Source organism: Oryctolagus cuniculus, chromosome 14 (assembly GCF_051225735.1).
Source record: "Oryctolagus cuniculus isolate XC-2025 breed Fujian yellow rabbit chromosome 14, ASM5122573v1, whole genome shotgun sequence".
Classification (NCBI taxonomy): domain Eukaryota; kingdom Metazoa; phylum Chordata; class Mammalia; order Lagomorpha; family Leporidae; genus Oryctolagus; species Oryctolagus cuniculus.
In genome coordinates, this window is record NC_142880.1 from 62,892,945 (window position 1) to 62,919,399 (window position 26,455).

At 40.6% G+C, this 26,455-nt stretch overlaps 1 protein-coding gene across 1 annotated transcript in view; it reads right to left on the reverse strand.

Annotated features, from left to right (window-relative positions):
* NUP155 (nucleoporin 155) overlaps nt 1–26,455 on the reverse strand; it is a 69,899-nt gene that overhangs the window by 22,523 nt on the left and 20,921 nt on the right. Inside the window, exons 12-22 of the mRNA XM_002713980.6 lie at nt 26,037–26,137; nt 21,416–21,586; nt 18,106–18,216; nt 17,112–17,206; nt 15,486–15,574; nt 14,958–15,020; nt 14,289–14,436; nt 13,015–13,081; nt 9,951–10,066; nt 6,638–6,735; nt 2,348–2,478 (exon numbers count right to left, since the gene is read on the reverse strand). Coding sequence (XP_002714026.1) covers nt 2,348–2,478; nt 6,638–6,735; nt 9,951–10,066; nt 13,015–13,081; nt 14,289–14,436; nt 14,958–15,020; nt 15,486–15,574; nt 17,112–17,206; nt 18,106–18,216; nt 21,416–21,586; nt 26,037–26,137 — 1,190 coding nt within the window. The remainder of the gene's footprint in view (nt 1–2,347; nt 2,479–6,637; nt 6,736–9,950; nt 10,067–13,014; nt 13,082–14,288; nt 14,437–14,957; nt 15,021–15,485; nt 15,575–17,111; nt 17,207–18,105; nt 18,217–21,415; nt 21,587–26,036; nt 26,138–26,455) is intronic.

The window sequence follows — 26,455 nt, forward strand, 5'->3', positions numbered from 1 at the left end:
AGGAGAAGCACCTGGCTTCAGATTAGTGCGGTGCACCAGCCGCAGCACGCCGGCCACGGCAGCCATTGGAGGGTGAACCAACAGCAAAATAAATAAATAAATAAATAAAAATATTTAAGTGGTATTATTACCTGAGTTCATTATAAAATTTTCTTTATCCTGTATGACTGTTTGATTGCCCAGAAGTGCTTAATTCTTGACTCTTCACCACTTTTTTTTTTTTTTTTTTTGACAGGCAGAGTGGACAGTGAGAGAGAGAGACAGAGAGAAAGGTCTTCCTTTGCCGTTGGTTCACCCTCCAATGGCCGCCGCGGCTGGCGCACTGCGGCCGGTGCACCGCACTGATCCTATCGCAGGAGCCAGGTACTTCTCCTGGTCTCCCATGGGGTGCAGGGCCCAAGCACCTGGGCCATCCTCCACTGCACTCCCTGGCCACAGCAGGGAGCTGGCCTGGAAGAGGGGCAACCGGGACAGAATCCGGCGCCCCGACCGGGACTAGAACCCGGTGTGCCAGCGCCGCAAGGCGGAGGATTAGCCTAGTGAGCCGTGGTGCCGGCCATTAGCTTGAATTTTAAAAAAGGAAAACAAAGTGTATGTTTAAAAGAAAAAACTGTCAACAAAAAACCCAAAACCACTCCTCAGGCACTGCTGGAAACCAGAGGATTTTTAACTTTAAAAAGTGGTGGGCTGGCGCCGCGGCTCAATAGGCTAATCTTCCACCTGTGGCGCTGGCACCCGGGGTTCTAGTTCCGGTTGGGGTGCCGGATTCTGTCCCAGTTGCCCCTCTTCCAGTCCAGCTCTCTGCTGTGGCCCGGGAGGGCAGTGGAGGATGGCCCAAGTGTTTGGGCCCTGTACCCCCATGGGAGACCAGGAGGAAGCACCTGGCTCCTGGCTTCAGATTGGCGCAGCGTGACGGCTGTAGTGGCCATTGGGGGGTGAACCAATGGAAGGAAGACCTTTCTCTGTCTCCCTATCTCACTGTCTAACTCTGCCTGTCAAAAAAAAAAAAAAAAAAAAAAAAGTGGTGAAGAGTCAAGAATTAAGCACTTCTGGGCAATCAAACAGTCATACAGGATAAAGAAAATTTTATAATGAACTCAGGTAATAATACCACTTAAATATTTTTATTTATTTATTTATTATTTTTTATTTTTTTATTATTATTTTTTTTTATTTTTTTGATACGGAGAGTTAGACAGTGAGAGAGACAGAAAAAGGTCTTCCTTTTCCCCTTGGTTCACCCCCCAGATGGCCGCTACAGCTGGTTTGCTACGCCAATCTGAAGCCAGGAGCAAGGTGCTTTCTCCTGCTCTCCCATGCGGGTGCAGGGCCCAAGCCCTTAGGTCATCCTCCACTGCCTTCCTGGGCCACAGCAGAGAGCTGGACTAGAAGAGGAGCAACCGGGAGAGAACCAGTGCCCCAGCTGGGACTAGAACCCAGGGTGCTGGCGCAGCAGGCAGAGGATTAGCCTAGTGAGCCACGGCGCCGGCACCACTTAATTCTAAATATTGTTAGTCTTATTACAAATTAGGACAACTGAACAGTTTGTATCTCCTAATAGTTGAAAGAAAAAAGCCTTACTGTGAAGTATACTATTCTTTCTGAAATAAATGGATCTGAACCCAACTAAGCCTACATAGACTTAACATCCATTTGATAGAAGACATATGAGGTAGGGCTGGTGTTGAGGTGAAGTGGGTTAAGCCACTGCCTGCAGCATCCCATATGGAAGATCTTTCTGTTTCTCCTCTCTCTGTAACTCTAACTCTCAAATACGTAAATAAGCAAGAGGATTTTATTGAGGCCAGTAAAAGAAATATAAACTGGTCATTTCCTATGAGAAACATCTTTTTTTCTTTTCTATTTAGATTTAATTTATTTATTTGAGAAGGCAGTTACAGACAGAGAGGTCTTCCATCCACTGATTCACTTCCCAAATGGCTGAAATGCCTGGAGCTGGTCAGATTCAAGCCAGGAGCCAGGAGCTTCTTCTTAGTCTCCATAGCGGCCACTTGGGGGGTGAACCAACAGAAGGAAGATCTTTGTCTCTCTCACTGTCTAACTCTATCTGCCAAATAAATTTTAAAAATATATTTTAAATAAATAAATAAAGTTAAGAGTTCTCTCACATACCACTAAGAAGTTCTCATATACTGCAGAAGCTTGCGGAGTTGACCATATGATTCTCTCAAGTTATCATACTTTAGTGCATCTTGCTATGATATACTGAATCTACTGTAACCAAAATAATCCCTCCCAAGTCCAAGTGTAAGATGAAAAAGCATGCCAAAGAAAACAACATTGCTTGTAGCATTAACAGATCTTAAAACAAAGAAAAAAATCCTACCTTCTGAAGTTCTCCCACAATGAGAGTAAACTGATGTTCACAAAGAAGTTTCCATAAAGCCAGAGCCTGGTAGGATTTTCGAACCAACTGCTGGATTGCCTGAAGTGAAACCTTTTCACTCAGTTGAGCCTCTAAAGATAAAACACAATTAAAGAAATTTTATAAAAGTAACACAGTTTTTTTAAAAAAGATTTCACTTATTTATTTGAAAGGTGGCGGGGGCGGGGGGTAGTCTTCTATCCGTTGGTTCACTCCCTAGATGGCCGCACTGTCTGGAGCTGAACCAATCCAAAGCCAGAAGCCAGGAGCTTCTTCTGGGTCTCCCACAAGGACTTGGGCCATCTTCTACTGCATTCCCAGATCACAGCAGAGAGCTGGATTGGAAGTGGGGTAGCTGAGTCTCAAACTGGCACCCTTACGGGATGCTGGCACTGCAGGCAGTGACATTACCCACTGCACCACAGTTTTAAAAAGCAAAAAAGAAAAGACTGGTGTTGTGGTGCAGGTTAAGCTGCCACCTATGACACTAGTATCCCATACTGGAGCACCAGATGGTCTCAGCTGCTCTGCTTCCAATGCAGCTCCCTACTAATGCACCTTGGAGGTAGGTGAGGATAGCTTAATACCTTGGGCCCTTGTCACTAATGTGGGGAGACCTGGATGGAGCGCCTGGCTCCTGACTTCAGCTGTTGCGGCCATTTGGGGAGCTATTCAATGAATGTAAGACCTCTCTCTGTCATTCTGCCTTTCAAATAAATCTTAAAAATGAAGAAAGGACATGAGTTGTTTGCTTTGCTTCAAATAAATACTATCTTACAGCTTAAATTCCTTTTGTTCTCCTTATCCCTGTTAAAAGCAACAGTAATCATCAGTTGTTATATTCATGTTTTTAACCTCTTGTTACACTTAAATGTGTTTGAGTGTTTGTCTATGTATATACAAATATAAAGATATTACTGTGCTTTTAACAACTGCACTGTGCTTTATCCACTGAGTTAAATGTCCCAGTCTATACATACCAATAAATATAAATTTTAAATTTTCATGGCTGAGTGTTCTATCATGTAAATATACCACAGTTTGGCCCATTTCCCTCCTGAAGGTCATTTAGATTGTTTCCAGTGTTTTGTTACCAAAAAATAATTCAATAAGTATCCTTAAAAAAGGTCTCCTCGAACAGTCAAGTTTCTCTAGGAATGAGTTTTTCTTTTTTTTTAAGATTTATTTATCTTATTTAAAAGACACAGCTACAGAGACAAAGAAAGAGAGACACAGAGAGAGATATTGTTCATCCACTGGTTCACTTCCCAAATGGCTGCAATGGCTGCACTAGATTGAACCCAGAAGCCAGAAGCTTCATCTGGGTCTCCCACATGGGTGCAGGGACTACTTGGGCAATCTTCCGTTGCCTTTCCAGGCACATTTGTAGGGAGCTGGATTGGAAGTAGAACATCTGGGACTGGAAACTGGTACCCATAAGGAATGCTGGCACCACAGGTGGTGGCTTAACCTATTATGCCACAATGTTGGGCCTGGAATGAGTTTTTCAAGTCCTGGATTAACATGCATTGACAGGTCATATCAATTTAGTTTGTCATGATAGCTTTCCCACTACTTCTTCAATAAGAAGAACAGGAAAAAAAAATATCGGAGTATAAAACAGGGAGAGTTATTTCAGGAATTTTGTTTCAGTTATGTAAGTTTTTACACATCTAAGTCTTAATGTTAAATGTATTTCCCACTGAGGGAAAAATAATTTAAATCTCCTCAAGGACGTATACCTAGACATGACGCTGCTGGCCTTAGGAGGGTGCATGCATTTCCACCTTTCATCAGATATGAACCACCAAAGAGTCTGTTTCAATGTAAATGCACCCATTTGTGTAAATCCTTACCAATGCCTTGAAATGACTCACTGAAGGCCTTACACCAAACTGTGTAAACCTTCACCAATGCCAAGGCCTTACTCAAGCATCACTAGCAGTTCTCAAAAAAGGACTTTCAAAATGGCAAATAGAAAACTATGGCCAGTAGGAGGGAAGAAAGTAGCATGGACCAAAAATTAAGGAGTAGGTCATAATTAAGAAAGCTCTATTAGCAAAAATATTGGATGTAACAAATGAATGAAAAAGAACATTAAACAACTGAGTGACACAAAAATGAATGCAAGTATTATTATAATTCATATTTTGAATAATTGATGGTTATAGGGACTTTCAGTGTCCTTGCTCTTTCTTTGTTACTATTTAAAATAGATAGTAAATACAGACAAATACTTGATTCATATTCATACTTCTGAAAAAAGGTGAGTCATTAATCATTAGGAAAATGCAAATCAGAATTACAATGAGATACCACCACTCAAGCCCATCAGAATGATTATTTAACAAACCTCAGAAAATGCTGGTAAATGTGTGAGAAACTAGAAGGTACTGCTACAGGGAATGCAAAATTGTGCAGCTACTATGGAAAACAGCATGGCAGTTTCTCAAACATTTAATAGAATTAACATGATATTCAGCAATTCCACTGTTGAGTATATAAACAGAACTAAAAGCAGAAACTTGGATTTTTGTACATTTATGTTTACAGCATTATTCACAATAGCCAAAAGGTAGCAGTAATGCAGTGTCCATCAAGAGAGGAATTTAATAAAGTGTGGCATCTACATACATGTAAATACGTATTACTCAGCCTTAAAAAAGGAAATTGTGACACATGATTTACCACAGATAATCCCTGAAGACAGACTGATAACTGAACCTAAACAATCACAAAAGAACAAATACTGGGGGACCAGCGCTGTGCCGTAGCGGGTAAAGCCACCTCCTGCAGTGACAGCATCCCATATGGGTGCCGGTTCAAATCCTGGCTGCTCCATTTCTGATCCAGCTCTCTGTTATGGCCTGGGAAAGCAGTACAAGATGGCCCAAGTCCTCAGGCCCCTGCACCCACGTGGGAGATCCAGAAGAAGCTTCTGGCTTCGGATCAGCACAGATTCAGCCATTGAGGCCAACTGGGGAGTCAAATCAGTGGATGGAAGACCTCTCTCTCTGCCTCTCCTTCCCTCTCTGTGTAACTCTGACTTTCAAATAAATAATCTTCAAAAAAAAAAAAAAAAAAAAAGAACAAATATTGGGGTCAGTGCTATGGCATACTAGGTTAATCCTCCACCTGCAGAGCTGGCATCCCATATGGACGTCAGTTCGAGTCCCAGCTGCTCTACTTCTGATACAGCTCCCTGATAACGTACCTCAGAAAGCAAAGGAAAATGGTCCAAATGCTTGGGACCCTACACACATGTGGGAGACCCAGAAGCAGCTTCTGGTATCTTCTTCTCTATCTGTAACTCTGCCTTTCCAATAAATAAATAATTTTTTGAAAAGATTTATTTAAAAAATTAAAAAATAAAGATTTATTTATTATTTGAGAGGCAGAGTTACGGAGAGGCAGAGGCAGAGAGGTCTTCCATCTGTTGGTTCACTCCTCAGATGGCCGCAAAGGCTGGAGCTGAGCTGATCTGAAGCCAAGAGCCAGGAGCTTTTTCCCAGTCTCACACATGGGTGCAGGGGACCAAGGACTTGGGCCATCTTCCACCACTTTCCCAAGCGATAGCAGAGAGCTAGATTGGAAGAGGAGTAGCCAGGTTTCAAACCAGCACCCATATGAAATGCCAGCACTGCAGGCAGAAGTTTTACCGACTACACCAAGCACAGGCCTCAATATATAAATCATTAAAAAAAAAAAAGAACCTATACTGTATGATTTTATTTATAGGGAGAATCACAGAGTTAAATTCACAGAGATAGAAAGTAGAATGGCAGTTGTCATGGTTTGGGGCTAAAGGTAAAATGGGGAGTTACTGTTTTAGGCATACAGAGTTTCATTTCTGCAAGATAAGAAAAGTTTGGAGACAAGTGTTGGTGATGGCTGCACAACAATGTAAATATATCAAATGCAACTCAGCTAAACACTTAAAATTGCCAAAATGTTAAAATGCTAAAATTTGTGATACATGTAATTCACTATCACAAATAATGTTCATATAGAGAAAAGGTGTGTTTGTTTCTTGGCGGAGGAAAATACAAAAATGTATGGACTAAAACAGTTTTGGAAGCATCTGATATTCAAGATTATCCCACTTTCCCATCATATCAATGATATTTTAATAAAAACATTCAATGTTATCAGGCAAATTACATCCTAGCAAAGTCCACTGTTTCCTATTCAAGTAATAAAACTCTTTTCTGGGGTCATATACATTTAACTAATTAAAATGGAATAAAGTACCATGAAACTTCCTCTGTAGCTCCTGTTGCATTTGCTGGGAATTTCCATTTTCAGGACGCATGAATCCCATCAGCCTTTGTTGTACTTTGGCAGTAGTACTGAAACAAAAATTGCAGAATATGTGTGTGTGGCTTTCTGACAACTTTATTGAGATATAACTCATTTACCATACAGCTTAACAATTCAACATGTATAATTTAATCTTAAAAAAAAAAAAAAAGAAAAAGTATAACCCATCAGAAGTGCTCTTTTCCATAAAAAATGAAATATGTGAAAATAAGAAAGAGTTCATGGGGACTGGTGCTGTGGCATAGTGGGTAAAGCCACAGCCTACAATACTGGTAGGCAACAGTTCAAGTCCCGTCTGCTCCACATCTGATACAGCTCTCTGCTATGACCCAGGAAAGCAGTGGAAGATGGCCCAAGTCCTTGGGCTCCTGCACCCACATGAGAGATGCAGAAGCTCATGGCTTAGATCGGCTCAGCTCTGGCCACTGTGGCCATCTGGGAAATGAACCAGAGGATGGAAGACCTCTTTCTCTCTGCCTCTCTGTAACTCTGCCTTTCAAATAAATATATAAATCTTAAAAAGAAAAGAAAAGAAAGAGTTCATGAAATAAAAACTACAATGCCAAGGAAAAAAATCATATCAGAGAGACTAAACAAATGTACTTAAAAAATCATTTGAGCTAGTCAAATGATTGACAACAGTAGTGAATACTAGAGAATGAAACAGATGGAATACAAAAGAAGCAACAGAAGAAAATTTATCAAAGCTAAGTCTTTTCATTTTTCAATTATTTATTTAAACAACAGAGGCAAAGTGAGAAAAAGATCTTTCAACTACTGGTCTACACCCCAAATAGCCACAATAGCTGGGCCTGGGCTAAGTCAAAAATCAGAAAGCCAAATCTCAATCAGGGTCTCCCAAATGGATGGTAGGGATCCAGGTTGAGTGATCACCTGCTGCCTCCCAGAGTACACATTAACAGGAAGCTGGACTGGAAGCAGAAGAGTCATAAAGTGAACCATGAATTCCATATGGGATGTGACTCTCCTAAGAGGCATCTCTAACCACTGCACCTAATGCCTACCCCCTGAGTCTTGTTAAAAATGTTTATTTATATAAAGTTGTCAGATGGGGGATGGGAGGTATTGATCTTATTTGCTAGTTCACTCTCCAAATGCAGGTAACAGCCAGGGCTGGGCTGGGCTGAAACTGGAAATCCAGAACTCCATCCAGGTTTCCCATACGGGTGGCAGGGACCCAAGAACCTGAATAATTACTACAGCATCCCAGGGTGCACAGCAGGAGCTAGAATCAGGAGTGGAGATGAGACTTGATCTGAGGTACAACATAGTATAATTACTCTGGTGACTTCAGCTCCCTGGTAATACATACCCTGGGAGACACACGTATTGGCTTAAATAGTTGGGTCCTTATCACTATGTGGGAGGCCTGGGTTTGTCCATGGTCTAACTTCGGCCAAAGCAGGCATTTGGGATGTGAACTAGCAGCCAGGAACAACCTCCCTAACCCTGGCTTGTTTCTCTCTCTATATATACTGATTTATCAAATAAATAAATAAAAGGATTAGCCTATTGAGCCACAGCACCAGCCAAAGTGTTCTAAATATTAGAAATAAAGAAAGTTTATATAATCTTCTCAGGAAACAACCAGATACTACATTTTAACATTCAAAAAGCACTCAAATGGAACAATTCTACAAAAATTCATTTGAAGATTGCCAAACAAGTAAACAAACACTATACCTTTTTCATAATATCAAGAAATACAAATTAGCTTTTTATGAGTAGGAAGTTATATCATCAAACACTTGCATATATGTAACCATTAACAAAAATAAGGTAAATTTTCCCATTGGTTTGGAACATTCTAAAGGATACAAACAATATCACATAAAAGTATAGCTACTTACATGCTCTTTTTGCTTTTAAAGACAGATATATTTATACATGGTAAATGATTATATATTCATATTTATCAATTCTTTTTAAATTTTTATATATTCACATTATTTTTAGTAGTATGTATTATTATTATTTTTTTAACAGGCAGAGTTAGACAGTGAGAGAGACAGAGAGAGAGTTAAAGACAATGAGAGAGAGGCAGAGAGAAAGGTCTTCCTTCCGTTGGTTTACTCCCCTAAGGGTCACCACGGCCAGCGCTGGGCCAATACAAAGCCAGGAGCCAGGTGCTTCCTCCCGGTCTCCCATGCGGGTGGCAGGGACCCAAGCACTTGGGCCATCCTCCGCTGCCCTTTTGTTTCACAGCAGAAAGATGGACTGGAAGAGGAGCAACCGGGACTAGTACCCGGTGCCCCAGCTGGGACTAGAACCCAGGGTGCCAGCGCCACAGGTGGAGGATTAGCCAAGTGAGCCATGGCGCTGGCCAGTAGTATGTATTTTTTAAGATTTTTATTTATTTATCTGAAGGCAGAGTTACAGATATATATATATATATATATATAGAGAGAGAGAGAGAGAGAGAGAGAGAGAGAGAGGTAGGTAGGTCTTCCATCTGCTGGTTCACTCCCCAAATGGCCCTAATGGCTGGAGCTGTGCCAATCCAAAGCCAGAAGCCAAGAGTTTCTTCTGGGACTCCCACATGCATGCAAGGGCCCAAGGACTTGGGCTATCCTTTACTGCTTTCCCAGGCCATATCAGACAGCTGGACTGGAAGTGGAACAGCCAGGATTTGAACTGGTGCTCATATGGGATGCCAGCAGGCAGCGGTTTTACTTGCTATGCCACAGTGCCAGCCCCATAATATGTACTTTTTTACAATTTTAAAATGTCCATCTTAAGTATATGTCCATAAAAAACCTTTATAGGAACACTCAAAATTGCATTATTCATAATAGCCAGAAAGCTGAAACACCCCAAAGAACAATCAACTGATGAACTGAGAAATCAAAGGAAGTAGTGGTTCATGCTACAACATTTGAACCTGGAAAACATTATGCTAAGGGAAAGAAGCCAGACAGAAAAGGTTACATAGCGTGTATTTCCAAAATATACAGAACAGACAGATTTACAGTGACAGAGAAAAGCTTAGTGGTTGCCAGGGACAGGAAGAGGAAAAATGGTTAGTGTGTGCTAATGGGCACAGGGTTTCTTTGTCATGAAGATTCTGGAGTTCTGCAGTAGTAATGGTTGCATAACCTTGTGAATATACTAAAACACAGTAACCTAGAATTTAAAAGGATTAATTTTATGGTACGTGAATTACATTTTAAAAAAACACAATGTAAATGAAAAAAACAAATAAATGAACATTATTTAGTCTTACTTTGGATTTCCTAATGGTCCTCCAGCAAACTGGGAGTTTCGGTCTAGAAATTCTTGCAAACCTTTTAATTCCTGCAACACTGATTCCAGCAGCTGGCAAGGAACACTACTTTCGATCTGTAAGAATGATCATTTAGAAACACTGAGAAAACATACATAAAGAAGATACTCTATAAATATAACTGAATATAAGGTATTCTATATTTATAAACAATTGTTGCTTTTCTTTTTTTAAAAGATTTGTTTTATTTATTTGAAAGACAGAATTACAGAGAGAGGTAGATCCAGAGAGAGGTCCTCCATTCCACTGGTTCACTCCCCAAATGACTGTAACAGCCAGAACTGAGCTGATCCGAAGCTAAGAGCCAGGAGCCTCTTCTGGGTCTCCCACACGGGTGCAGGGGTCCAAGCACTTGGGCCATCTTCTACTGCTTTCCCAGGCCACAACAGAGAGCTTGATCAGAAAAGGAGCAGGGCCGGTGCCACGGCTCAATAGGCTAATCCTCTGCCTAGCGGCGCCGGCACACCAGGTTCTAGTCCCGGTCGGGGTGCCGGATTCTGTCCCGGTTGCCCCTCTTCCAGGCCAGCTCTCTGCTGTGGCCAGGGAGTGCAGTGGAGCATGGCCCCTGCACCCCATGGGAGACCAGGAAAAGCACCTGGCTCCTGCTATCGGATCAGCGCGGTGCACCGGCCGCAGCGCGCCAGCTGTGGCGGCCATTGGAGGGTGAACCGACAGCAAAAGGAAGACCTTTCTTTCTGTCTCTCTCTCTCACTGTCCACTCTGCCTGTCAAAAAAAAAAAAAAAAAAAAAAAAAGGGAAAAGGAGCAGCCAGCCAGGACTCAAACTGGCACCCATATGGGATGCTGGTGCTGTAGTGCTGTAGGCTGGAGCTTTAACCTGCTGTACCACAGCACCATCCCTAAATAATTGTTTCTTATGATCAATTCTCACTTGCTAACTAGAATAAAGGGCAATAAAGGAAACATAACCTTCCCCTCATGTTTCAAAAAGACTGATGCAAATAGAAAATCAACATCTTCACTGCTTTCCATGTGATAATGGTCACAGCCCAGATCACAACACAGAGTAACTCCAACACCCAAGGAAGCTTCTTGATGCCCCATTGTAGTTAGTGGTCCTCCCATCTCTGAAGTGTCACGTCTTACTTTTACTACTAGATTGAGTTTTTCTGCTCCTGAATCTCATACAAATGGAATCACACACTGTGTTAGGTAAATACTTTCCTCTTACTACAAGTGTGTTCTTGGAGCTGGAGTTGTGATGCAGCACGTTAAAGCCCTTGTCTGCAGTGTAGGCATCTCATATGAGTGCTGGCTCAAGTCTTGGCTGCTCCACTTCTGATCCAGCTTCCTGGTAATGCACCTGGGAAAGCAGCGGAGGACAGGCCAAGTCCTTGGGCCACTACACCCATGTAAGGAGACCCAGAAGAATCTCCTGGCTTCGGATTACCTCAGCTCTGGTCACTGTGGCCATTTGGGGTGTGAACAAGCAGATAGAATACCTCTCTAATTAACTTTTTCTTTCAAATATATAAAATAAATCTTAAAAAAAAAAAAGAAATGCATTCTTTAAAAGAGTATATGGGCAGGACTGGCACTGTGGTGTAGCGGGCTAAGCCTCTGCCTGCAGCACTGGCATCACACATGGGTGCTGGCTTGAGTCCCAGCTGCTCAATCCAGCTCTCTGCTGTGGCCTGGGAAAGCCGTAGAAGATGGCCCAAGTCCTTGGACCCCTGCACCCATGTGGGAGACCTGGAAGAAGCTCCTGGCTCCTAGCTTCCCATTGGTGCAGCTCCGGCCATGTGACCATCTGGGAAGTGAACCAGTGGATAGAAGACCTCTCTCTGCCTCTGTCTCTCTGTAACTCTGCCTTTCAAATAAATATATCTTTAAAAAAAAAAACAGGAAAAAAAAAAGAGTATATGGGCACCGTGGGCCATCTGCATCCTATCTAAGAGTGCCTTGATTTAAGAGCCAACTCCGCTCCTGATTAGTTTCCTGCTAATGGGAGGCAGTAGGTAAAGGCTCAAGTAACTGGCTCCCTGCCACTCACATAAGAGACCCAAACTGAATTCCTAGCTCCTGGATTTGACCTGGCCCAGTCCAGGTTCTTGTGGGCATTTGCAGAGTGAACGAGCGAATGGGAGATAACTCCTCTCTTTCACATACATAGAGTAAATAAAACCTCTTAAAAAGAGAAAATTAGGAAGGATAAAAAAATTAAAGGGTATCATAGTTAAAAATATTTGGTATCTTTTCATTTTAAAGGGAGACAGTTTTATAAATCATATTTGTATTCTAGATTAAAAAAGGAAGTTACTACTTGAATTTGTAATAACATAAAGTATTTTTTTTTAAAGATTCATTTATTTATTTGAGAGAGAAAGTTAAAGGTGCAGAGAGAGAGAGAGAGAGAGAGAGAGAGAGAGAGAATGTCTTCCATCTGTTAGTTCACTCTTTAAACGGCCGCAAGGGCCATGGCTGTGTCAAGCCTAAGGCAGGAGCCAGCAGCTTCATCCAGGGGCAGGGTCCCAAGGACTTGCGTCATCCTCTGCTGCTTTCCCAGGTGCATTAACAGGGAGCTGGACTGGAGCTGGCACTGCAAGTAGCAATTTTACTCACTACACCACAGTGCTGGCCCCAGTACAAGGTTCTACAAGATGTTTTCTTAAAACAGTCTGGAGAATATGCCAATACAAGGAGATTCGGGTTGGGTCCACGAAATTTTTGTGTGTATAAGCCGAAGTATTAAGTAGTAAATTTTGACCAATGACTTTATTTATCCTTCAACAAACTTATGAGTAAGATACAACAGTCTTATTTTAAAGTGAGATATCAGGCTCTAAAATATTAAGAAATTTACAAATGATCAGATAATTAATAAGCGACAGACAAAAAGGGGGTAGATAGTTTGTTGGACACAAATGTACATAAAAGAAAAATCACTGCATCTTTGTAGTAGCATTGGGAAATGTGAATCAACCTAATAAATTATTGATACCATCAACTGGTTATATAAAAATCACAGTAATAAACACACTTACCGCAGTGATCTCTCTGTTGCCACTCTTGAATACTCTCTCCACAACTAAGCTAGCATCCCAGATGTTTCTGAAACAAAAAATATTTTAATGGATTGTGCTATAAATGCATAAAATCAATTAACATATGTAGTGAATCCCTTTCAAGTAAATTTAAAAAGAAGTTTTTGGGGCTAGTGTTGTGGTGCAATGGCATAAGCCCCTACCTGCAATGCTGGCATCCCCTATCTGAGCACTGGCTAGAGTCTTGGCTATTGTGCTCCCTGTTGATGTGCTGGAAGCACTGGAGGATGATCTAAGAACCTGGGCCCTATCACCCACGTGGGAAATCTGGATGGACTAGTGCTATGCTTCAGGCTTTGGCTTGGTCCAGCCATAGCCATTGCAGCCATTTGGGGAGTGAGCCAGAGAATGGAAGATCTCTTTGTCTCTTTGTCCCTCTGTCACTCTGCCTTTCAAATCAATCAATCAATCAAAGACAAAAAGAGGTACTGCATTGTTACACATTTTTAAGCAAATGTGATGAAAGGATATTCCTCAGATTTACTAGATAGGAGAGCTAATTAGGTATGATAGACAGGTTAGAAAAAAATGGCCACAATTCTTTGTCCTATCCTATACATATTCCCTTTGTCTCTCCTTCAAGGAGCTCAAATCTATTTCCCACATTCCAAATCTGGGCTGGATCTGAGACTTCCCTCTGGCCAAGTGAATGTGGCAGAAAAGTGAATGGTAGACCAGTTCTGAGCCTTGGCATCAAGACATGTTTTTCATGGAGCCCTGACACCACCAAGTGAATTATCCTTGGCTGGCCAGCTGGAGATAGGAGACCATGTGAAAAACAGCTCAAGCTGTCTTAGCTGAGGCGATTCCAGATCAGTCAATAAATATTGCCCAACATGTGAGATTCTAGCCAAGACAAACACATCACTCTTGAACCTCAGAGCTGAGTGTCTATGCATAAGTGAGCTCAGAAGATCAGAACTGCCCAGCTGATCTATAGACACATGTCCTTGAGTTAATTGTGGTGCTAAGAATACTATATGTTAATATGTACACATATACATTTTGAGACCATGAATATTCTCAAATAAAATACCTCAATGAATGCAGATAGATAATAAAAAGGCTGAATGACAGAAAACAATCTCATCAGTGGAAAAGTGAACTAAGTCTAAAGTAAAATTTTGGAAATAAACTGTCCCAACTTTAAACATATTTCACTACTCAAAGCAGAGCAATGTAAGCAACAGTTAATTGTTTCATGAAAAACTTACCCCATGATTCGAGAAAAGTATATGCAGATACCATTGTGCTTTCCAGAGTACACAATCTCTGGTCCAGTCATACAACTCATACTGGCGGCCTGAGTTGCAGGGGTTCCCACAGCACACACTGGAGTTGACATAGCAGGAGGCTGTATACCTTGCACACACATAGAAAAAAAAATTTATTCAAATATAACCCTAAAAATTCAAAATTATCTATAACTCAAGTTGCATATGGACAGAAAGGTGGGGCCACTTACAAAACTCATGGACTAAAATGATACTTAATATGTTCTTCTTGGTAATAAGAAACTTAGGTGGGTGCCTGCAGATATTTTCAAGTGCTGACAATACAGAATAAAAAGGGAAGAAAGCTTGTAAACGCTGCTCCTAATGCTGGGGGTAAAACAGAACTGATACTACATATTTTAGCACCCAATTAAATTCTGGCACCCACAAAAGGGGCTTTCTGGGTATGTTATTAGAGATCTGAGGTAAAGGAAATCAGGGCCAGAAAATACTTGCTCAGATATCACTTCTACTAAATGACACTTATTTTCAAGGGAAGATGGCAAGTTAGTAATTTTCACACTAAGCATGACAGATAATGACACATAATGTTAGCTTTTCAAAAAGATCAGAATTAGCAATCAAAAACAAAACAAAAAAAAGAGGTACCTTGAGATGGTGTTCCTAAAAAGGATGGATTTGGATAAGGACTACCACTAGGAGCAGGAGAACCTAAGAAAAGGAACAAGAATATGAAGATTTATAAAATCACCTTCCAGTCTTTTCAGTCTAATCAAAATTAAACTCATAAGCTCTTTTTAAGCCTAAAAGTGAGGAGTGCTATCACCCACAATAGTCAGGAATTAGGGACTCATCTTATCCCCATTCTGTAATACTTCCCACTTGGGAAAACAAAATATGGGAGTTTCTTTTCATCAAGTCACTCATCTCTCTCACCTTGAGTCAACACCAAATGAGTTCTATAAATACTACTATGTACATATTATGCATGCTAGCACACATTAAGGTTTCAATGTTAATAAAATCATCAATTTTCTAAGTCAGACTCTGTAGATTTACCAATAATACAGTAGTAACAACTACAACACAATCAAAAGCTTTACTGACTGAAATATAAAAAGTTTCCAATATTCAAACTGCATTAGAAGCAACTTCATTTCAGTATTTCATACTCACTAGAATAGACAGGAGACCCCAAGATGGGACCAACATTACTTGGAGGTGGAAGAGAGGTTGGAAATCTCATCTGCGCTTCACCACCATACCTGTTTGTATGACAACAGAGGCTGTGTTTATTCAGTAAAACTGTCCATTATAAAAGGTGGAATTGTTCCTAGTCTTGCTCAGTTTCCAAATAAAGATTTTAAACATTACAGACTTTAAAGTCTAGTGCTGACAGCAAAATATATGTATTAAGACACATTATAAATACATATTCACTAAATGTTGACTTGATATTGCTCCTAGGACGAACTATAAAGGACTCCGGTAACTTCTAAAAAGAGATCTGCAATGCATGAAATTCATGAGTGAATGGCACTGCAATTTTTCATACTACATTATGGTTACATGGTGTTTCAGAAAATAATTTTTTAATACTGTATGTTGGCCAGCGCCACGGCTCTCTAGGCTAATCCTCCACCTGTGGCGCCAGCACCCTGTGTTCTAGTCCTGGTTGGTGCACCGGATTCTGTCCTGGTTGCTCCTCTTCCAGTCCAGCTCTCTGCTGTGGCCCGGGAGGGCAGTGGAGGATGGCCCAAGTGCTTGGGCCTTGCACCTGCATGGGAGACCAGGAGGAAGCACCCGGCTCATGGCTTTGGATCAGCAGCCATTTAGGGGGTGAACCAACGGAAGGAAAACCTTTTTCTCTGTCTCTCTCTCTCACTGTCTAACTCTGCCTGTCAAAAAAACAAAACAAAACAAAACAAAAAACAAACAAAAAACTGTATGTTAAGCCACTGCTTAGAAAAGCTGTATTCCATGATGGAGTGCCAGTCTGAGTCCTGGCTACTCTTCTTCCAATCCAGCTTCCTGAAAATGAGCCTGGGAGGTAGCAGATAATGGCTCCAGTGCTTAGCCTCCTGCCACCCAAGGGAGACTCGGATGGAGTTCCTGGCTCCTGGCTTTGGCCTGGTCCAGCCCTGGTGGTTACAGGCATTTAGGAGAATGATCCAGTGAATGGAAGTTCTTATTTTCCCTCTCTCTCACTCTTTCAAATAAATAAAACTTTAAAATCTCATGGATACCAAATTTCCTTACAATGATTCAGAATCCCTCAATACTAATGGAACACTAATACAAACTAGATTTAGTGTTGGAAGAAGCAAAAAACAGAGATCAGATAGTAAATGAGGTAGACACAGAAGTTAAGATCAGAAACCACAGAGAGAATAATGTGTATATGTCTACTAGCATTATAATCTTTCCAGACTTCAACATTTTGAAAATGAATTTGAGCAATTTGCCTACATAGTCCCTCAATTATTGGACCAGACCTTCGACTATCACAATATCATCGACATCCATTTCTTATTTATTTATTTTTTTAAAAGAACATTTTTTAAAGAAAATTTATTTATTTATTTGAAAGGCAGAGTTACAGAGAGAGAGAGAGAAGGGGAGAGAGAGAGAGAGAGAGAGAGAGACAGACACACCTTTCATCCACTGGTTCACTCCCCAATGGCTGCAACAGCTTGAGTTAGTGCAAATTGAAGCTTTACCTACTACATCATGACACCACCAGCTCCCCAATGCAACCATTTAAAAAAAAGAATGGTGCAGTACACAGAAAACCTCACACACCTGAAGAAAGCTCGAGTAGCCCAAGCAGATACTTCTCTGTCACAGGCAGCAGTAGAGCAAGCAAGGATAAGGCATGTTGCACAAGCCTGGTCTTCCTAGTTAAAAGAAAAAAGAACTATCACCTCCAAAATTAACAAATATCGCAAAAGAAGGTTTGTTTAGTGCTGCATCCAGTGTTTCTGTCTGTGCCTAGCAATGAGAAGCTGGTCAGTAAATAGCTGCTGACTGAAATCAGCTGCTATTACAAATTAACAATACTGATTTTAAAGTTCATCACAAGCAGTACTAGTAAAGCATGCTTACTTCTCATCTAGTTTCTGATTTAGTTGCTGGCTATCTAATTTTTTTCTCTACATTTTAGAAAACCATAGAAAGAGCTAACATCTTTTGAGTACCTGTCATTAGTCAGAGTCAGGCACCATTTTTAGAGTTGAGTGCATATTAAGCCTCACATCACATACTGTTGTAACATTAACATTCTCTGAATCTCAGACAATGTATGTAATTTACCCTAGTGGCACTGGGATTTTTAACACAAATGGTTTCAATCTAGAGTCTGTGTATTTAACTTAGATCTGAAATTCATTCTTTTACAATAAATATTCACAGTATTGCCTCATAATTTTTAGTTATAGCTTTGAAACACTAAATGTCTCCAACTATTATCTCAAAATCATTTCTCAGATCAGTAAGCACAAAAGGCTTAGCTGGAAAGGTCTTGTGCTTTTAATAAAAATGCATTTATCACAAAACTTGAATACAAGACTATCAGCATACTGTAAAAAGAATTTATCAACAACAGAGAATAAAACTCTGACAGTTTAAGTTTATAACATTAACCTCGCTCGAAATGTCAGAATACAGAGTCATGTAGACATAAAGACTGATAAAATCACCTGTTTATTACAATATTTTAGTCTCAACTTACATTAAGTTTAACTACCATTTCCACTGTTTCATTATTTAAAATATCACATTAAGAAAGTATAATTACCTGATGTAATTTAAAGAATCTTTCAATTTCTTCTCCATCTCCACCCACGTTACTCACAAGTAAATGCCTCAGTTGATCTACAGGTCTAAGTTTGTGAAACATGAGACTCCCCTAAGAAATTATAAAAACAAAGAAAACAAGTAATAGATTTTCCAAGCTTGGCTAGTAGCAACTTTCTCTGCTATCTCATTTAACAAAATAAACAACAACAACAAAAATAAAGAATATAAACTAATTAGTCAAAAAGAACATCTATATTTCAACTGGAAACCTACACTAACTTACATATTCATAGAGAAGATTTTATAAGAAAACATTGTAGGTTGGCACTCTGATGCAGTAGGCTAAGCCTCTGCTTGAGGTGTTGACATCTCACATGGGCGCTGGTTCGTGTCCTGGCTGCTCCTCTAACAATCCAGCTCTCTTCTATGGCCTGGGAAAGCAGCAGAAGATGGTCCAAGTGCTTGGGCCTCTGCACCAGCGTGGGAGACCCAGAAGAAACTCCTAGCTTTTTACTGGCTCTGCTACGGCCACTGCAGCCATGTGGGGAGTGAATCAGCAGATGGAAGACCTTTCTCTGTCTCTCCCTCTCTCTGACTATAACTCTACCTCTCAAATAAATAAATAAAATCTTTTTTTAAAAGATTTATTTATTTAATAAACAAAATATTTTTTTAAAAAAGAGAAGAAAACATTGTGCCCTTTCCCCAAAGTTACCCCTCAAACCGCTGGATTAGAGTTAGATTATTAACATAGCATACTTGTACTATGCACATTTAGAAAAAAATAAAGTTGGATCCATATCTATACCTTATAACAGGATAAATTCCAAGCAGATCAAAGATTTAAAGAACAAATTAAATTACAACAGAAGAAATTATGAATTTAACTCTTAATTAAGAATTAACTTAATAATTCTTAATAAATTCTTAATTTTTAGTTAAGAATAAATCTTTTCATAAATCTCATAGTGAGGAAACATTAAAAAAACTTCTTTTTTTAAAGTAAGAGGCAGAGAAACAGAAACAGAATGAGAGCCACATTTGCTGATTTACTCCTCAAATGCCTACAAAACAGCCATCACTGAGGCTGTCACTTGGGTGACAGGAAACTACTTGTGCCATCATCTCTGCCTACCAGACACTGTGAAAAATCTAGAACAAGGGGCCAGAGCTAGGAATAGAACAAATGCATTTTAATGTAAATTACAGATATTCTTTTTTCAAAGATTTGATTGATTTGAAAGGCAAAGTTGCAGACAGAGGGAGACAGAAAGAGTGGTCCTCCACCCACTGGTTCACTCCCCAAATGTCCACAACAGCTAGGGCTGGGCCAGGTTGAAGCCAGGAGCTTCTTCTAGGTCTCACACGTAGATGACAGGGGCCCAAGTACTCGGGCCATCTTCCAACTGCTTTCCTCAGATGCAAAAGCAGGGAGTAGAGTAGCTGGGACACAAACAGGCACACATATGGGATGCCAGTGTCACAGGCAGCAGCTTTACCTACTCCACAACAATGCTGGCCCCTACAGGTATCTTAACAAGCATCTTAACTACTACGGCAAATGCCTGCCCCAAGATGGTACTTTAAATTGCAAGAGATAATCCATTAACAGAGGGAGGTCTAATTCAATATGGCATTTGCATACAAAGGAATATCTTTCAAATGTAAAATAGAATGAGAAAAAACTTCATAAACTAATATAAAAAGATCTCCAAAATATATTTTTGAAATATAAAAAGCAAAGAGGACGAGGTCAGCATTGTGGTACAGTGGGTTAATCTAACATTTGGACATTAGCATCCCACATTGGAACTGTGGTTTGAGTCTTGGCTGCTGGGCTTCTGACCCAGCCTCCTGCTAATGTATCTGGGAAGGCAGCGGATGATGGCTCAAGTATTTGGGTCCCTGCCAGTTATCTAAGAGATCTGGATGGAGTTCCTGGCTCTTGGCTTCAGCCTGGCCCAGCCCAGAATGCTGCAGTTATTAGGGGGGTGAACCAGTGGATAGAAGACATCCCTTGCTCCCTCCTTCTCTAATACTCTGCTTTTAAAATACATACATACATACATATTATTTCTAAAAGAAGGCAGAGCATACAATAGTGTAAATATCATACTATCTCTTGCTTGCATATCCATAACACATCTTTGGGAGGATTCACAGATACTGATATTATGGACATCTAGAGGAAAAGTACCTGGACTGGAAGCTTTTACTGCCTATTATACCATTTGAATTTCTTTAAAGCATTACTATTAAAAAAGTATAAAATACTAAAATTTTTTAAAAGCAAAAAGAGTTATAAGAAATACTTGGTTGTTGTTAGAAATAAAAATCACCTTTTAGTCCACTTAATGCTGTGAAACACAAATGTCAGAAATGCTACTTTAAGCCGGCACCGCGGCTCACTAGGCTAATCCTCCGCCTTGCGGCGCTGGCACACGGGGTTCTAGCCCCGGTAGGGGTGCCGGATTCTTTCCCGGTTGCCCCTCTTCCAGGCCAGCTCTCTGCTGTGGCCAGGGAGTGCAGTGGAGGATGGCCCAAGTGCTTGGGCCCTGCACCCCATGGGAGACCAGGATAAGTACCTGGCTCCTGCCATCGGATCAGCACGGTGCGCTGGCCGCAGTGCGCCTTCCGCGGCAGCCATTGGAGGGTGAACCAACAGCAAAGGAAGACCTTTCTCTCTGTCTCTCTCTTTCACTGTCCACTCTGCCTGTCAAAAATAATAATAAAAAAAATTAAAAAAAAAAAAAATGCTACTTTAGCGAAGAATGTTCCTGGGGCTGGCGCTGTGGTGCAGTGGGTTAACACCCTTGCCTGAAGGGCTGGCATCCCATATGGGCGCCAGTTTGAGACCCGGCTGCTTCACTTCCAATTCAGCTCTCTACTATGGCCTGGGAAAGTAGCAAAAGACAGCTCAAGTTCTTGGGCCCCTGCACCTGCATGGGAGACCCAGAAGAAGCTCCTGGCTCCTGGCTTCGGATCGGCACAGCTCTGGCCATTGTGGCCATTTGAAGAGTGAACCAGCAGATGGAAGACCTCTCTCTTTCTCTCTCTCTGCCTCTCCTCTCTCTGTGTAACTCTGACTTTCAAATAAATAAATAAATATTAAAAAAAAAAAAAAGAAAAGATAGTTCCTTTTGTAGCACTTAGCATTTTTGGCATTTATTAACTATTCCTTAAGAATATTCTAAAAGGAAACATTCCTAACCACTTAAGAAAATGATTCTATTAACTGACTACTTCAGAATATTTGAAAAAATCATTAAATATTGCTTCTCTTTCCACTACAGCAGATATGTACGTACCTGTGCTGAGAGGAGAACAAATTTCTTTGGAGGTAACATGTGCTGCTGCACAACCACTGGTGAGTCAGTTATTGGAATATGATCCTTATTTAACGGTGTAATTATCTTGTCTACTTTCAATTCATCTATTGCAGAAAGAGCCCAGGAATGACCATCAACACGGGTTGTCATCTATGTAAGAGAAATAAACATTTTACCCATCTGATTTAAGTTATGCAAAGCAAAAGCTTCATAAAAAGAACACAAAATACAAACCCAATCTGTAAGGAAATCTAGATTCAATATATTAGTAATACATCAGTATGAATGTTCTCAAAAGTATGCATTTAATTTTTACTATCCAATTTGTTTTTGAAGATTCTATTTATTTATTTGAAAGGCAGAGTTGCAGAAAGAGAAGGAGAGAGAGACCTTCCATTTGCCAGCTCACTCTCCAAATGGCTGCAATAACTGGTGCTGGGCCAGGCAAGCCAGGAACCAGAAGCTTTTCCTGGGTCTCTCAACTGGGTGCAGGGGTCCAGGTACTTGGGCCATCTTCCGCTGCTTTCCCAGGTGCATTTGCAGGAAACTGGATCAAAAGTGGAGCAGCCGGGACACAAACAGACACCCATATGGGATGCTGGCATTGCAGATTGTAGCTTTACCCATTACGCCATAATACCAGCCCCCTAGTATCCAATTCTTTTAATCAAGTACTTGATACTACTAAACTTCTCACAGTAGAGGACAAAAGCAAACTATTCTTAGAATGAATGTAGGGGCCAGCACTGTGGAGTAGCTGGTAAGGCCGCCACCTGCAGTGCTGGCTTCCCACATGAGTGCTGGTTCAAGTCCTGGCTGCTCCACTTGCGTAGTAAAAGATGGTCAAAGTCCCTGAGCCCCTACACCTGCATCAAAGACGTCAAAGAAGCTCCTGGCTCCGTATTGACGTAGCTTGATCCATTGGGGCCATCTGGGAAGTGAATCAGTGGATGGAATACCTCTCTGTCTCTCTGTAACTCTGCCTTTCAAATAAATACATAATTTTTTTAAAAGATAAATACAAACATTATTTACTAAATTATTTACTATTCTATCAACAACTAAAGAATGGTTATCTTCCATATTTCCAAGATAAGAATAATCTATATTTGTAGGTTTAATATTCATATTTATTGGCACATAACCTTTTATTCTCTTGTGAAGTTATATTTCTTTTCTAAGCTACTATCATTTCTTTTTTTAAAAAAAGGATTTACATATTTATTTTAAAGGCAGAGTTACTAAGAGGCAAAGAGATAGAGAAAGAGAAAAGAAAAAGAGAAAGACAAAGTCTTCCATCTGCTGGTTCACTCCCCAAATGGCTTCAATGGCCAGAGCTGGGCCAATCTGAAGCCAGAAGGAAGGAGCTTCTTCTGGGTCTCCCACAAGGGTGCAGGTGCCCAGGTGCTTGGGCCATCTTCTACTGCTTTCCCAGGCCATAAGCAGATAGCGGAATCAGAAGTGGAGCAGTCAGGACTTGAACCGGCACCCATATGGGATACTGACACTGCAGGCTGCGGCTTTACCCTCTAAGGCATGCACCGGCTCCCCATCATTTGTTTTAAAAAAGTATTTTAGTCTGAAATACTTCAGGGGTCGGTGCTTCGGCATAGCAGCTAAAGCCGCAGCCTGCAATGCCAGCATCCCATATGGGTGCCGGTTCAAGTCCTGGCTGCTCCACTTCTGATTCCGCTATCTGCTTATGGCCTGGGAAAGCAGTAGAAGATGGCCCAAGCACTTGGGCCCCTGCACAAGGTGGGAGACCCACAAGTTCCTGGCTTCAGATCGGCCCAGCTCTGGTTGTTGCAGCCATTTGGGGAGTCAAACAGCAGATGGAAGACTCTTCTCTCTGCCCCTGCTCCTCTGTAACTCTGCCGTTCAAATGAATAAATAAATATTAAAAAGAAAACTTCATTATATAATTTCAAATATCCCAATAGATTTAGAATATAGTATGCATTATTCTTATATATGTTTTATATTCTTATGCAGTATCATTATAACACTTAACAATGTAATAATTCCGGCCGGCGCCGTGGCTCAATAGGCTAATCCTCCACCTAGTGGCGCCGGCACACCGGGTTCTAGTCCTGGTCAGGGAGCCGGATTCTTTCCCGGTTGTCCCTCTTTCAGGCCAGCTCTCTGCTGTGGCCCGGGAAGGCAGTGGAGGATGGCCCAAGTGCTTGGGCCCTGCACCCCAGGGAGACCAGGAGAAACACCTGGCTCCTGGCTTCGGATCAGCGCAGTGCGCCGGCCGTGGCGGCCATTGTAGGGTGAACCAATGGCAAAAGGAAGACCTTTCTCTCTGTCTCTCTCTCTCACTATCCACTCTCCCTGTCAAAAAAAAAAAAAAGTAATAATTCCCTAATATAAAGGAATGTTTAGTTAACATAAAATTTCCTCTGTTGTCCCCAGTGTCTTTAAAGCTGTTTTTGGAACCTAGGACTTAATCAAAGTTCATAAACTATGTTTGTTTCTTTATATTTTTAAACTAAAGTCCGTATCTTTGAGAACTTGAGCATTACAGAAATGAAATAATATGACGTATAGTTTTTAAGAAAAATGTTAAGATTTATCAAGTGCTTTCTGTTTGTAAGGCACTACTGAGTGCTTTATACTTAGGAATTCATTTAGTCCCACAACTCCATAAAAGTAGGTACTATTATTAGAATTACAAATGAGGAATTAGAAAGCCAAGAACACATTGAATCCTGTGCTCCACAACTTTGAGGAGGTGAAGTTAGAGTTCAAACCATGGTACTATTCCTACCCTATCTCCCAACCTCACCCCCACCAAACCTATATCCTCAGGGCAGCATTCTCAACAGTATTCTTATTGAGTTCTAAATCCTCACTATCACAGCGGAAGATATTTAGTAAAAGTTCAAAGAATAAAGGAAAGAGAGAAGCACCCCTTGGGGCTAGTAATTGTGGCACAGTGGGTTAAGCTGCCACCTGTATTCTATGTGGGCTCCAGTTGAAGTCCTGGTTGCTCCACTTCCAATCCAGCTCCCTGCTATTGTGCCTGGAAAGGCGGTAGAAGATGGCCTATGTCCTTGGATCCCTGCCACCCATGTGGGAGACCTAAATGAAGCTCATGGCTCCTGGCTCCTGGATTTGGACTGGCCCAGCCCCAGCTTTTGCAGCTATTTGGGAAATGGACCAGAGGATGGAAGAGCTTCTCTCTCTAACTATGCCTTTCAAATAAATAAATAAATAAATCTTTAAATCAAAAAACGAACAAAAAAATCCCTTTATTTCCTTACCTATCTATTATGCCAATTCCATGAAGCAAGTCATAAATTTGCTGAAGCTCATTCAAACCACACTCTCAACTCCAACCCTAGAAGTTGGGTTTTCCTGCACAACTTTTTCTATGCATTTCATTAGAAGGGCTCAAGTTTGAGAATAATTAGAAAGCAGTCAGTGACAGCTGAAACCAAAATAGAGCACCCAACATTCACACTCCAGTGGGGGGTGGTATATCTGGTTTGATCTCCAGCCTCTGGGGACTTTGCAGGGATACCTAGAAGTCAGAGGTGAGCAGGACACCAAAAGGAAGCAGAGTGAGGCCTTCCCCCCAAGCTCCTGGTGGGTTTGGGAGTAGGACTGGGAGGCCCAAGTGGATCCCATGGGTGTGTTCATGGCAGCCTTGCCCCTCTCCCAGGATAACTACACTGACTTCATGGGGTATATGGTGGTACTCATATTTGCTTTTAAAACAAAACTGTGTGTCTGTGTATCAAGAAGAAAGATAAAACACGAAAAATGTTAGTAATTCTCTCAGGTAGGGTTCAATGTACCATTTAAACTGTAAATTGTTACAATGTACAAAAGAAATTTATATATATAGGTAAAATTACAGACTAATTCTAAGTTATAACTAAAACGGGATGGTTATATATTTAAATAGGATAGTGATCATTTCAGAAAACACACATGTATTTTCATGTATATTATTAAAGACATTTAAAAAAAGGTCCAATATTTTCTTTAAAGATGTTTTAAATGATGACCATAATAACTGCTAATCTGACAGAGTGAAAACAAATAGGATATATTTTTAAAGTATGATTTTTAGCCAAATAATATAAATTGCGATGATATGGAAATGATTTGGCTCCCAAACACATAGAAGACTTTAAACTACAAACTCATAAATTAATGGCTTAGTGCCATTAATGGTGGAATTATGATGACTGAAAGGTAGACCTACTGGGAGGTCCTTAGAACACTAGGGGTGTGGCCTTGGAAGGTAGTCCTTGTGAAAGGGTTGTTTATAAACGCTGAGCATCGCCAGCCTCCATCTCTGCTTCCTCGCTTGCCATTTGGTTCTTTCTACGTCTGCGCTCCTTACTCCAACACTGTTGCCCTCATCATAGCCCACACCAATGGAGCTGCCCTGTCTGGACATGAACCTCCAAAACTATGAGCTAAATAAACCTCTGCTTTTTACAAAGATAGTTTCCTCATGTATTTCAGCGTAGTGATAAAAAAGCTAATACAAAAGCAGACAGTAGTAATTAAAATATAAAGCTCCTTATGCTATTAGTCTTTACTTAACATTATATGAAAGATTAGAACTCTCAGGATAACGTACCTGGGTTTCCATCATTGGCTTTTGGAATGGAAATGTATCATGATTGACACACCATAAAATGTCATTATCCTCATTTTCTGAAGCTGCCATTAGTAGAATACCTAAAAGTTTCACATATACAATTTTATTAAACAGTGTCAAATAATATGCATCCTTAATAGCATTAATAATATTAGTCTTAATAAATTTATGCTCATCAATCTTTTTAACAAACTTATAAGCAAAATTAAATTCTCTCAAAGAACATGTAAACAAGGGTAGAGCAGAGTCATTAAGTATTCTTGAGCTGATTCTATATTTCTTTCAGAAGGAACCCCCCTCATTTTTTACCAATTCAAATTTCTTAAATTAGGATATATTTTACAATCAATACGTTCATCAATTTACTTACCAACATAATAAAAATTAATTTAGTAAAT